Source organism: Oncorhynchus mykiss, chromosome 30 (assembly GCF_057628025.1).
Source record: "Oncorhynchus mykiss isolate SJ-2025 chromosome 30, ASM5762802v1, whole genome shotgun sequence".
Classification (NCBI taxonomy): Eukaryota; Metazoa; Chordata; class Actinopteri; order Salmoniformes; family Salmonidae; genus Oncorhynchus; species Oncorhynchus mykiss.
The window spans coordinates 8,430,238-8,445,000 of record NC_143051.1 but is presented as its reverse complement, the minus strand read 5'-3'; the positions used below and the strand labels follow the sequence as shown (position 1 = coordinate 8,445,000).

Genomic DNA, 14,763 nt, shown 5'->3' with positions numbered 1-14,763 from the left:
CATTCATTCTAAACAGGTGTTAATGACAATGTTGCCTAAATTACACTACAGTGTCTTGGAAATAAAATTACATTGTTAAAGTAGGCAAAGAATTAGTGGGGAAACAACTTTGTCGTCGTTGCGATGTTGTCAGATTTACTTTAGACAGATGGCAACGTTGCCGTTAGCAACAATGCTAGCAACGCTAACATTAGCTAGCTCAAATCTGGTGCTCTCCCCCTCACAACGTTAGCTACTCTAAAGTCAATTTGACGACATCACAATGATGACAAAAGGTTTTCCTACTCATTATTTACCTTTTTAGAAAAAACGTAATTGTGTTTCCAAGCCACTGAAATGTAAAAAAAGTAAAAAGTTCAGTCGGACCTCATAGAACTTTCAGCAATGTATTGACGTGAAATCCATGAAAAGTAGGGCTCTGGTCAAAAGTAACGCACTAGGTAGGGATTAGGGGTGCCATTTTGGGACATATACTTTAACGTTGTCCCAGTCCTTCCCCCGGTGTAATGACCCTCTTTAGTTTGTGTTGCCGTGTCTGGAGAGGAGCAGAGCTTCAGGATGCTATTCACAGTAACCTGTATTATTACCCATCTACTTTGAAGTTTTCCCTCGTAGAAGAAAAGCTTTGTGCTCGAGAGGAGCGTTCGAGTGCTGCAAACCGTTTCTCTCCCTCTTGAAGTCTCGGCTCTGAATTATCACCATCGCCCTGTAGAGTAGCTGGTAGAAAATATAACTCTGAATAAATAAACACTTTTGTTCACGTTTTTTTTATGAAACGATACACTGGGGCTGTGCTGTCTGGAAGTGCTGAAGTGGCAGAGAGGGAGAGATACCAGAGGATGCGTCCCTTTACCTATGGGCCCTAGTCAAAAGCAGCCTAGAGAGGGAGAGATACTAGAGGATGCGTCTCTTTACCTATGGGCCCTAGTCAAAAGCAGCCTAGAGAGGGAGAGATACTAGAGGATGCGTCTCTTTACCTATGGGCCCTAGTCAAAAGCAGCCTAGAGAGGGAGAGATACTAGAGGATGCGTCCCTTTACCTATGGGCCCTAGTAGCCTAGTGGTTAGAGTGTAGGGTCGGCAGGTGGCCTAGTGGTTAGAGTGTAGGGACGGCAGGTAGCCTAGTGGTTAGAGTGTAGGGTCGGCAGGTAGCCCAGTGGTTAGAGTGTAGGGACGGCAGGTAGCCTAGTGGTTAGAGTGTAGGGACGGCAGGTAGCCTAGTGGTTAGAGTGTAGCGACGGCAGGTGTCCTAGTGGTTAGAGTGTAGGGTCGGCAGGTAGCCTAGTGGTTAGAGTGTAGCGACGGCAGGTGTCCTAGTGGTTAGAGTTTTGGACTAGTAACTGAAAGGTTTCAAGTTCAAATCCCCGAGCTGACAAGGTACAAATCTGTCGTTCTGCCCCTGAACAGGCAGTTAACCCACTGTTCCTAGGCAGTCATTGTAAATTAGAATTTGTTCTTTACTGACTTGCCTAGTTAAATATAGGTTAAATAAAAATGTTATTGTATTTTTTAAGTAACTATATCCAGCAAACCCTATAGCAGTAGTGTAAATTAATGATTATTCTTAACAATAGTTTTTCTACCTTAATCCATCTCCTTCCTCGAACGATCTCTCCCTTTGAAGCTGTAACATGGCCTGCATCTATAGTATAGTATAGTATCTATAGTATAGTATCTATAGCATAGTATCCACAGTATAGTATAGTATCTATACTATAGTATAGTATCTATAGTATAGTATATATAGTATAGTATCTATAGTATAGTATAGTGTCTATAGTATAGTATAGTATCTATAGTGTAGTATCTATTGTATAGTATCTATAGTATAGTATCTATAGTATAGTATCTATAGTATAGTATAGTATCTATAGTATAGTATCCATAGTATAGTATAGTATCTATAGTATAGTATCTATAGTATAGTATCTATAGTATAGTATAGTATCTATAGTATAGTATAGTATCTATAGTGTAGTATCTATAGTGTAGTATCTATAGTATAGTATCTATAGTATAGTATAGTATCTATAGTATAGTATAGCATTCTTCTAGTATAGTATCTATAGTATAGCATAGTATCTATAGTATAGTATAGTATCTATAGTATATTATAGTATCTATAGTATAGTATCTATAGTATAGTACCTATAGTTTAGTATAGTATCTATATTATATTATAGTATCTATAGTATAGTATAGTATCTATAGTATAGCATAGTATATGTTGTATACTATCTATAGTATAGTATCTATGGTATATTATAGTATCTATAGTATAGTATCTATAGCATAGTATAGTATCTATAGTATAGTATCTATAGTATAGTATCAATCAATCAAATTTATTTTATATAGCCCTTCGTACATCAGCTGATATCTCAAAGTGCTGTACAGAAACCCAGCCTAAAACCCCAAACAGCAAGCAATGCAGGTGAAGAAGCACGGTGGCTAGGAAAAACTCCCTAGAAAGGCCAAAACCTAGGAAGAAACCTAGAGAGGAACCAGGCTATGTGGGGTGGCCAGTCCTCTTCTGGCTGTGCCGGGTGGAGATTATAACAAAACATGGTCAAGATGTTCAAATGTTCATAAATGACCAGCATGGTCGAATAATAATAAGGCAGAATAGTTGAAACTGGAGCAGCAGCACAGTCAGGTGGACTGGGGACAGCAAGGAGTCATCATGTCAGGTATTCCTGGGGCATGGTCCTAGGGCTCAGGTCCTCCGAGAGAGAGAAAGAAAGAGAGAATTAGAGAGAGCATATGTGGGATGGCCAGTCCTCTTCTGGCTGTGCCGGGTGGAGATTATAACAGAACATGGCCAAGATGTTCAAATGTTCATAAATGATCAGCATGGTTGAATAATAATAAGGCAGAACAGTTGAAACTGGAGCAGCAGCACAGCCAGGTGGACTGGGGACAGCAAGGAGTCATCATGTCAGGTAGTCCTGGGGCATGGTCCTAGGGCTCAGGTCCTCCGAGAGAGAGAAAGAGAGAAGGAGAGAATTAGAGAACGCACACTTAGATTCACACAGGACACCGAATAGGACAGGAGAAGTACTCCAGATATAACAAACTGACCCTAGCCCCCCGACACATAAACTACTGCAGCATAAATACTGGAGGCTGAGACAGGAGGGGTCATATAGTATCCATAGTATAGTATAGTATCTATAATATGGTATTGTATCTGTAGTATAGTATAGTATTTATAGTATAGTATCTATAGTATAGAATCTATAGTATAGTATCTATAGTATAGTATCTATAGTATAGTATAGTATCACTAGTATAGTATAGTATAGTATCTATGGTATAGTATAGTATAGTATCTATAGTATAGTATAGGATCCATAGTATAGTATCTATAGTATAGTATAATATCTATAGTATAGTATCTATAGCATAGTATAGTATCTATAGTATAGCATAGTATCTATAGTATAGTATAGTATCTATGGTATAGTATAGTATCTATAGTATAGTATAGTATAGTATCTATAGTATAGTGTAGTATCTATAGTATAGTATCTATAATATAGCATAGTATAGCATCTATAATATAGTATAGTATAGTATCTATAGTATAGTGTAGTATCTATAGTATAGTATAGTATCTATAGTATGCAGGGCAGGCTACAGTGGCTCGATAAAGTATTCACCGCCACTTGGCATTTGTCCTATTTTGTTGCCTTACAACCTGGAATTAAAATGGATTTTTTGGGGGGGGGTGTATCATTTGATTTACACAACATGCCTACCACTTTGAAGATGCAAAATATTTTTTATTGTGAAACAAACAAGATGTTTGTGATGAGAGGCGTTGGGTTTGTGCCAGACATAGCGCTTTCCTTGATGGCCAAAAAAGCTACATTTTAATCTCATCTGACCAGAGTACCTTCTTCCATATGTTTGGGGACTCTCCCACAACACCAAACGTGTTGGCTTATTTTGTTCTTTAAGCAATGGCTTTTTTCTGGCCACCCTTCCGTAAAGCCCAGCTCTGTGGAGTGTACAGCTTAAAGTGGTCCTATGGACAGATACTCCAATCTCCGCTGTGGAGCTTTGCAGCTCCTTCAAGATTATCTTTGGTCTCTTTGTTGCCTCTCTGATTAATGCCCTCCTTGCCTGGTCCGTGAGTTTTGGTGGGCAGCCCTCTCTTGGCAGGTTTGTTGTGGGGCCATATTCTTTCCATTTTTTAATAATAGATTTAATGAAGCTCTGTGGGATGTTCAAAGTTTCAGATATTTTTTTATAACCCAACCCTGATCTGTACTTCTCCACAACTTTGTCCCTGACCTGTTTGGAGAGCTCCTTGGTCTTCATGGTGCCGCTTGCTTGGTGGTGCCCCTTGCTTAGTGGTGTTGCAGACTCTGGGGCCTTTCAGAACAGGTGTATATATACTGAGATCATGTGACAGATCATGTGACACTTATATTGCACACAGGTGAACTTTATTTAACTAATTATGTGACTTCTGAAGGTAATTGGTTGCACCAGATCTAATTTAGGGGCTTCATAGCAAAGGGGAGGGGCTTCATAGCAAAGGGGAGGGGCTTCGTAGCAAAGGGGAGGGGCTTCATAGTAATGGGGGTGAACACACGCACCACTTTTCAGTTTTTTATTTTTTCAATTTTTTTGAAAAAATATTTATTTTTCCTTTCGCTTCACCAATTTAGACAATTTTGTGTATGTCCATTACATGAAATCCAAATTAAAATCCATTTAAATGACAGGTTGTAATGCAACAGAATAGGAAAAACACCAAAGGGGATTAAGTTATTTTGCAAGGCACTGTATATGTTTTATCCTGTTGGTGAAGATGCCAAAAGTATGCTAAAAGCCACCATCTCCGGCTGAAATTAACTACCAAATGCCATTCTTGGTAAGTGTGGACATTTCTAAGTGAATGTGAATCTGAGAGAAGTTGAAATCCATGCTAGGCTAGCAAATGTCGTAATATACACTCACTGGCCAGTTTATTAGGTACACACATCTAGTACCAGGTCAGAATTCCCCCCGTTTGCCTTCGGAACAACCTGAATTCTACGTGGATTCTATAAGGTGTCGGAAACATTCATTGCTCAATTGGTATCAAAGGACCTAATGTGTGCCAGGAAAACATTCCCCACACCAGTACTCCACCGCCACTAGCCTGTACCAGGCAGGATGTGTCCATGGATTGATGCTGCTTACGCCAAATCCTGACTCCGCTATCAGCATGACGCAACAGGAACCGGGATTCGGCGAAGCAGGCAATGTTTTTCCACTCCTCCAGTGTTGGTGATCTCTTGCCCACTGGAGCCACTTCTTGTTGTTTTTAGCTGAAAAGAGTGGAACCCGGTGTGGTCGTCTGCTGCAAATCGGCCATCCAAATCGCCCATCCAAATCGCCCATCCATGACAAGGATCAACGAGGTGTGCGTTCCAAGATGCCTCTCTACCCACCACTGTTGTACTGTGCCGTTATTATGTCTGGTTGTGGCCCACCTGTTAGCTTGCCATTCTCCTTCGACCTCTCTCCTCCGTGAGCTGTTTCCCACCACAGGACTGGACGGTACCTGGTAAACCCAAGACAATGTCTGTGTGTGTGAAAAGCAGCTCAGGAGGGCAGACATTTGTGAGATACTGGATCTGGCACTCCTGGCACTGACGATCATACCACCCTCAAAGTCGGTTAGGTCAACCATTTGGTCTATCTAACATTCAACGGAACAGTAACTTAATGCCTCGATGCCTGTCTGCCTGCTTTATATAGCAAGCCAAGGCCACCTAATAAACTGTATGTGTGCAACAGCTACAGCAGCATGACCTCTGCGCGATAGACTTGTTTACCGCGGTTGCTAAGCAACGGGAAACAACGTGCTACTGCTGCTGGAAGCAGCGCTACAGACAGAGAGTAGAAAATAGAGTACCTTTTGGCTATTTGAATAGTTCTAACAGTGACTGTGGACGTTTGCTTGACAATTTACTTGCTTCTAGGTCTGTCTCCCAAATGGCAACCTATTTTATTTCCTATTATGGGCCCTGATTGAAAGTAGTGCACGATATAGGGGAATAGAGGGCCATTTGGAACTCTGCCTATTACAGATCGGTTATGTCTCTCCTTAGCTCGTCACAGAGATCAGGTAGAGAGCGAGAGCCTCCTCTCCTTCCTTCCTCCATATTCCCTCGCTGTCAAGCCTTCTGACAGAACCCTTCCTGTTGAGCCCTGTACAGCACCCTTCCTGTTGAGCCCTGTACAGCACCCTTCCTGTTGAGCCCTGTTCAGCACCCTTCCTGTCAAGCCCTGTTCCAGCACTCCCGTCTAAAGTGATGCCAATTAATAATTCCCTTTCTAGACTCAGACAGCATGAAAACATCCTCTCTGTCTCTCTCCCTTCAGGATGAGCTAGAAAAACACAACACACAGACCCCATCTCTCATATTGTATTACAATGGAAAACTGATTGTGTGTTTGTGTCTGAGTCTGCTAATAATACGACGCTCAACCATCGTTGAAAAAGCTTCTTCCACATTCCCTAACACACAAGTGATGATCTCCACCCTGCTACCACGAAAATACTTTCACCACGCCACCATAGAGCGGGTGAATGCATGCATTGCCCGAGACTGTGTCTCAAAACCTAATGTCTTTGGCTCGAGGATTGGACATGTTTTTGACAGAGTTGTTTATCTGTCCCAAAATACAAATTGGCCCTTACCGCTGTTCTGTAGAGAACGTTCTCTTGGAGCGTCGTCTCCCGTCGCATGGCAGATAAACAAACTATTGTCAAAAACCTGTCCAATCCTTTAAAAAAAAAAACTCCACATCAAGCTAAATGGGAGAGAAAAGCATTTGTGTTATTGAACCAATTTACGAGGGTGTAGGGATTCAATCACAAAGTGGACCTGTCCAATGTGACGTTGTTGTTGTTGTCAAAGGGTAGAAACTGGTAGATGTCTGGAACTCAGTCCATATATAACAGGAGCCCTGGGCCAACAGAATGGGGGTAGATGTCTGGAACTCAGTCCATATATAACAGGATCCTGGGCCAACAGAATGGGGGTGGATGGATACAGGAGGGGTGCATTGCAGTTGGTTTGTTTGTTTGGTTGTTTGTTTGTTTGATTGGCTGGCTGGCTGGTTGGCTGGCTGGTTGGTGTGTGTTTGGGTACCTGTGTAAGTGTGAGTGTTTGTCGTGTTTGTACCCTGGTGACTTCTTAAAGGGGGGAGGAACATCTGACCTGTACCCAGATAGACCCCGCCCACTGGGAGACCATGCCAGCTGTGTACACCAACCCTTCTTCACCCACCCATAATTTTCTATTGTGTTATTGACTGTACGCTTGTTTATTCCTATGTGTAACTCTGTGTGATTGCTTTGTGTTACACTGCTTTGCTTTATCTTGGCCAGGTCGCAGTTGTAAATGACAACTTGTTCTCAACTGGCCTACCTGGTTAAATAAAGGTGAAAAAAACTGTTCTAAGCCCTCCTCCTCTCTCTTCTTCAGACGTCTCAGGAGTTTCTGAACCAGCTGATGTCTAAGTTGGGGGGTAAGAACCCAGAGGAGACGGGGGGGTTCCAGGAGGCTCCTCTGGCCTACGATGCAGTGTGGGCCCTGGCTCTGGCCCTCAACAAGACCGTGGGGCCCCTGAAGGCCAAGGGCCGCAGGCTAGAAGACTTCAACTACAACAACCAAGATATCACCGCCGAGATCTATCGTGCTCTCAACACCAGCTCATTCGAAGGAGTGTCGGTGAGTATCTTGTATGTCACCACAGAGAGAGGATGGAAATTGAAGAGAAAGAGGAGAAGTTTGTGGTTGTACTGGGAAAGATATGAGAGATATGAGAGAGAGAGAGAGACACGCAGAGAGACGCAGAGACAGAAATAGAGACAGAAATAGAGACAGACAGACAGACAGACAGACAGACAGACAGACAGACAGACAGACAGACAGACAGACAGACAGACAGACAGACTCTACCCTGGACTTGAGCAGTCTTTACGACTAGTGCCACCTCTACAAGGAAGCACTCCCCACCTTTTCCAGGACCCTGAAGGACATCCCCCTCAAACACAGCCCCAGCACCGCCCACAGGAGCAACAGAGCAACGAGCAGCGAGACACCCTCCCGAAGGCCCCCAAGGAGGCCACTGTATTCCCACTGGTCAATCCATAATGTGAATAACAGGGAGTGAGGGGAGAGAGTGAGTGTGTGAGAGAGAGGAACTGAAAGAGAGAAAAACAGAAAGAGAGATGTATCCTCCAGACAGAACTATACCTTATCCCCTGACACCATAAGGTAGACACACGAGGGAGGGAGAGGGAGAGGGAGAGAGAGAGAGAGAGAGAAATAGATAGACCCTATCAATGCAGGCTCAATCTTTCCCTTGACCCGTCGCTGCACCTAAACTCAATATGAGCGGCTGATTAGGTAATCAAAAATATATGAACCATTCCTATAAAGGGCAACGTGCTTCCAGCTTTCCTCTGCCTCTGAGTGAACTAACATCGGCCAGTATGAAGACCATGCAAACAAGTGAATACCCTGCACCGGGAGAACTCACGCCAAGAGGACCTACGCCAAGAGGACCTACGCCAAGAGGACCTACACCCAGGCCACAGCATCACCAGCCACATACCAACCAGCTAAGACCCCCCCCCCCCCCAAGCAAACCCTGGCCACAGCATCACCAGCCACATACCAACCAGCTAAGACACCCCCCCCCAAGCAAACCCTGGCCATTTTTTCAATTAATTTACCCCCAATAGAATCCCCATACATTATTGAAGACAGCTTCTCCACCCTAGAGGAGGAGAGCAACAATTTCCAGGCCCAGGGGCATGTAGTAGTCTGTGGTGACCTAAATGCCAGAACTGGACAAGAACCTGACACTTTCAGCACAAAGGGGGACGAACACCTACCTGGAGGTGACATCATTCCCTCCCAAACATGTCCACAATTATGACAAAACAACCCCAAAAAAATAGGTCACAACTCCCTGCAGCTCTGTCGCACACTGGGTCTGTAATAAGTCAATGGTAGGCTACGGTCGGTACACGTACAGCTCATCCCCTGGCAGTAATACTGCTGACTACTTTATCACTGACCTCAACCCAGAGTCTCTTAGAGCGTTCAGTCAGTCCACTGACACCCCTATCAGATCACAGCAAAATCACACTCTACTTGAACAGAGCAATACTCAATCATGAGACATCAATGCCAAAGGAACTGCAGAACATGAATTAAGACATGCTATAGATGGAAGGACAGTAGTGCAGAAACCTACCAAAAAACAATTATGCAACAACAAATTCAATCCCTTTTAGACAAATTCTGGACAAAACATTTCTCTATAATAGTGAAAGTAGAAACTTGGCAGTAAAAAGCCTAAATAGTATAGTTGACCTTTCAGCTTCCCTATCAAATATATATAAAAGAAAGCAAACAACTTAAGAAAATGTTCAACAAGGACAAATGGTTTGATGAAGATTGCAAAAAACCTAAGAAATAAATTGACAAACCTGTCCAGTCAAAAACATGGAGACCCAGAAAACCTACGAGTCTACGGCTTCACTACGGTGAAACACTAAAACAATACAGAAATGCACTAGAAAAAAAGAAGGAACAGCACGTCAGAAATCTGCTGAAAGTCATTGAAGAATCCATAGAATCTAACCACTTCTGTGAAAATTGGAAAACACCAAACAAACAACAACACGAAGAGTTATCTATCCAAAACGGAGATGTATGGAGAAACCACTTCTTCAAAGAACAAACAGCAAAAATATATACCTAATCAATTACAAATCTTAGAATCAGCTATTAAAGACTAACAGAACCCACTGAATTCTCCAATTACATTGAATGAACTACAGGACAAACCCTCCAACCCCAAAAGGCCTGTGGTGTTAATGGTATCCTCAATGAAAAAAAAAGCTTTTGACTCAATTGGGCATGAGGGTCTTGCTATACAAATTGATGTATAGCAATGTTGGAGGGAAAAAGATCCGACATTATAGAATCCATCTAAACAAACAACATGTTCCACAGGGCTGTGGGTTGAGAAAGGGATGCAGCTTGAGCCCCACCCTGTTCAACATGTACGTTCAACATGTACAGTATATCAATGACTAGAACAGTCTGCAGCACCCAGCCTCACCTCACTAGAGTCAAATGTCTACTGTTTGTTGATGATCTGGTGCTTCTGTCCCCAACCAAGGAGGGCCTACAGCAGCACCTAGATTTGCCAGGACCACAAATACAAATTCCATCTAGACACCGTAGAGCCCACAAAAATAATTTATACCTGTGTAAACAGAAGCACCACAGGTAACTTCCACAAAGCTGTGAATGATCTGATAAACAAAGCAAGAAGGGCATTCTGCGCCATCAAAAGGAACATATAATTCGACATCCCATTTGGGATCTGGCAAAGAACTAAAAATACTTGAATCAGTTATAAAAACCCATTGCCCTTTATGGTTGTGAGGTCTGGGGTCAACTCACCAACCAAGAATTCACAAAATGGGACAAGCACCAAATCGAGTCTTTGCATGCAGAATTCTGCAAAAACATCCGCTGTGTACAACGTAAAACACCGAATAATATGCAGAGTAGAATTAGGACGATATTCGCTAATGATCAAAATCCAGAAAAGAGCGGTTAAATTCCACCTAAAATAAAAAATATATTCAAACCTCCATAATAAAGCTATCACCTACAGATACATTACCCTAAACAAGCTGGTCCTGGGGCTCTGTTCATAAGCACAAACAGACCCCACAGAGCCCCCAGGACAGCAGCACAATTAGACCCAACCAAATCATGAGAAAACAAAAAGATAATTACTTGACACATTGGAAAGAATTAACAAAAAAACAGAGCAAACTAGAATGCTATTTGGCCCTACACAGAGAGTACACAGTGGCAGAATACCTGACCTCGGTGACTGACCCAAAATTAAGGAAAGCCTTGACTATGTACAGACTAAGTGAGCATAGCCTTTCTATTGAGAGAGGCTGCCATAGGCAGACCTGGCTCTCAAGAAAAGACAGGCTGTGTGCACACTGCCCAGAAAATGAGGTGGAAACTGAGCTGCACTTCCTAACCTAAACGTATGACCATATTAGAGACACATATTTCACTCAGATTACACAGACCCACAAAGAATTTGAAAATTAATCTAATTTTGATAAACTCTCATGTCTATTAGGTGAAATACCACAGTGTGCCATCACCGCAGCAAGATTTGTGACCTGTTGTCACAAGAAAAGGTCAACCAGTGAAGAACAAACACCATTGTAAATACAACCCATATTTATGTTTATTTATTTTCATTTTTGTACATTAACTATTTGCACATCATTACAACACTTTACACAGCCCTTACATGTCATTTGAAATGTCTCTATTCCTTTGAAACGTATGTGAACTTACTGCTCAGTTTTGATTGTTTATTTCACTTTTGTTTATTGTCTATTTCACTTGCATTTGGCAATGTAAACATATGTTTCCCATGCCAAGAACGCCCATTGAATTGAGAAAGAGAGACAGCCAGATAGACGGCCATCAAGAGAGAGAGACATACACAGAGAAAGAGAGATAGAGGCACAGAGAGAGAAGGATTGAGAAAGAAAGCGATGTAGATAGAGAGAGAAACAAAGAGAGAGAGAGACACAAAGAGAGAGAGAGACACAGAGAGAGACAGACAGCTTGAGAGAGACACAGAGACAGAAAGACACACAGAGAGATTCAGACTGAGAAAGAGAGAGACAGAGAGAGAGAGAGCGAGAGACAGACAGAGATGCGAGAGAGACCCAGATTACAACAAACGTTGCCACAACTTTAGAGAACGTTCCCTTAAGTGTCTCATATGGTCATTACTTACCGTTTTCATAGGAGAGTTCTAGTGATGTGCAAGGACTGTTTCCAAGAGATCATCACCTTAATGTAAACAGAACGTCTTTAGGGAAGAATATTGTCCTTAACCTCAGAAAAGGACTGTTTTCAAGAGATCATCCCCTTAATGTTAACGGAATGTCTTTAGGGAAGAATATTCTCCTAAACGTCAGAAAAGGACTGTTTCCAAGAGATAATCCCCTTAATGTAATCAGAACGTCTTTAGGGAAGAATATTCTCCTAAACCTTAGAAAAGTGAAAACATGACTGTTCTTGCAACTTTCCCAAGAAACATGTCTAGAATATTAATATGTTCTGAGAACAAGAAACATGTCTAGAATATTAATATGTTCTGAGAACAAGAAACATGTCTAGAATATTAATATGTTCTGAGAACAAGAAACATGTCTAGAATATTAATATGTTCTGAGAACAAGAAACATGTCTAGAATATTAATATGTTCTGAGAACAAGAAACATGTCTAGAATATTAATATGTTCTGAGAACAAGAAACATGTCTAGAATATTAATATGTTCTGAGAACAAGAAACATGTCTAGAACGTTAATATGTTCTGAGAACAAGAAACATGTCTAGAATATTAATATGTTCTGAGAACAAGAAACATGTCTAGAACGTTAATATGTTCTGAGAACAAGAAACATGTCTAGAACATTAATATGTTCTGAGAACAAGAAACATGTCTAGAACGTTAATATGTTCTGAGAACAAGAAACATGTCTAGAACATTAATATGTTCTGAGAACAAGAAACATGTCTAGAACGTTAATATGTTCTGAGAACAAGAAACATGTCTAGAACATTAATATGTTCTGAGAACATTGTAACGTTCCTGAGAAACATGTCTAGAACATTAATATGTTCTGAGAACAAGAAACATGTCTAGAACATTAATATGTTCTGAGAACAAGAAACATGTCTAGAACGTTAATATGTTCTGAGAACAAGAAACATGTCTAGAACATTAATATGTTCTGAGAACATTGTAACGTTCCTGAGAAACATGTCTAGAACATTAATATGTTCTGAGAACAAGAAACATGTCTAGAACATGAATATGTTCTGAGAACAAGAAACATGTCTAGAACATGAATATGTTCTGAGAACAAGAAACATGTCTAGAACATTAATATGTTCTGAGAACAAGAAACATGTCTAGAACATGAATATGTTCTGAGAACATTGTAACGTTCCTGAGAAACATGTCTAGAACATTAATATGTTCTGAGAACAAGAAACATGTCTAGAACATTAATATGTTCTGAGAACAAGAAACATGTCTAGAACATTAATATGTTCTGAGAACAAGAAACATGTCTAGAACATTAATATGTTCTGAGAACATTGTAACGTTCCTGAGAAACATGTCTAGAACATTAATATGTTCTGAGAACAAGAAACATGTCTAGAATATTAATATGTTCTGAGAACAAGAAACATGTCTAGAATATTAATATGTTCTGAGAACAAGAAACATGTCTAGAATATTAATATGTTCTGAGAACAAGAAACATGTCTAGAATATTAATATGTTCTGAGAACAAGAAACATGTCTAGAATATTAATATGTTCTGAGAACAAGAAACATGTCTAGAATATTAATATGTTCTGAGAACAAGAAACATGTCTAGAATATTAATATGTTCTGAGAACAAGAAACATGTCTAGAATATTAATATGTTCTGAGAACAAGAAACATGTCTAGAATATTAATATGTTCTGAGAACAAGAAACATGTCTAGAATATTAATATGTTCTGAGAACAAGAAACATGTCTAGAATATTAATATGTTCTGAGAACAAGAAACATGTCTAGAACATTAATATGTTCTGAGAACAAGAAACATGTCTAGAATATTAATATGTTCTGAGAACAAGAAACATGTCTAGAACATTAATATGTTCTGAGAACATTGTAACGTTCCTGAGAAACATGTCTAGAACATTAATATGTTCTGAGAACAAGAAACATGTCTAGAACATTAATATGTTCTGAGAACAAGAAACATGTCTAGAACGTTAATATGTTCTGAGAACAAGAAACATGTCTAGAACATTAATATGTTCTGAGAACACTGTAACGTTCCTGAGAAACATGTCTAGAACATTAATATGTTCTGAGAACAAGAAACATGTCTAGAACATGAATATGTTCTGAGAACAAGAAACATGTCTAGAACATGAATATGTTCTGAGAACAAGAAACATGTCTAGAACATTAATATGTTCTGAGAACAAGAAACATGTCTAGAACATGAATATGTTCTGAGAACATTGTAACGTTCCTGAGAAACATGTCTAGAACATTAATATGTTCTGAGAACAAGAAACATGTCTAGAACATTAATATGTTCTGAGAACAAGAAACATGTCTAGAACATTAATATGTTCTGAGAACAAGAAACATGTCTAGAACATTAATATGTTCTGAGAACATTGTAACGTTCCTGAGAAACATGTCTAGAACATTAATATGTTCTGAGAACAAGAAACATGTCTAGAATATTAATATGTTCTGAGAACAAGAAACATGTCTAGAATATTAATATGTTCTGAGAACAAGAAACATGTCTAGAATATTAATATGTTCTGAGAACAAGAAACATGTCTAGAATATTAATATGTTCTGAGAACAAGAAACATGTCTAGAATATTAATATGTTCTGAGAACAAGAAACATGTCTAGAATATTAATATGTTCTGAGAACAAGAAACATGTCTAGAATATTAATATGTTCTGAGAACAAGAAACATGTCTAGAATATTAATATGTTCTGAGAACAAGAAACATGTCTAGAATATTAATATGTTCTGAGAACAAGAAACATGTCTAGAATATTAATATGTTCTGAGAA

At 40.1% G+C, this 14,763-nt stretch overlaps 1 protein-coding gene across 1 annotated transcript in view; it reads left to right on the top strand.

Moving 5' to 3' along the window:
* LOC110487865 (gamma-aminobutyric acid type B receptor subunit 1) overlaps positions 1–14,763 on the top strand; it is a 198,377-nt gene that overhangs the window by 114,623 nt on the left and 68,991 nt on the right. Inside the window, exon 12 of the mRNA XM_090227436.1 lies at positions 7,493–7,738. Coding sequence (XP_090083562.1) covers positions 7,493–7,738 — 246 coding nt within the window. The remainder of the gene's footprint in view (positions 1–7,492; positions 7,739–14,763) is intronic.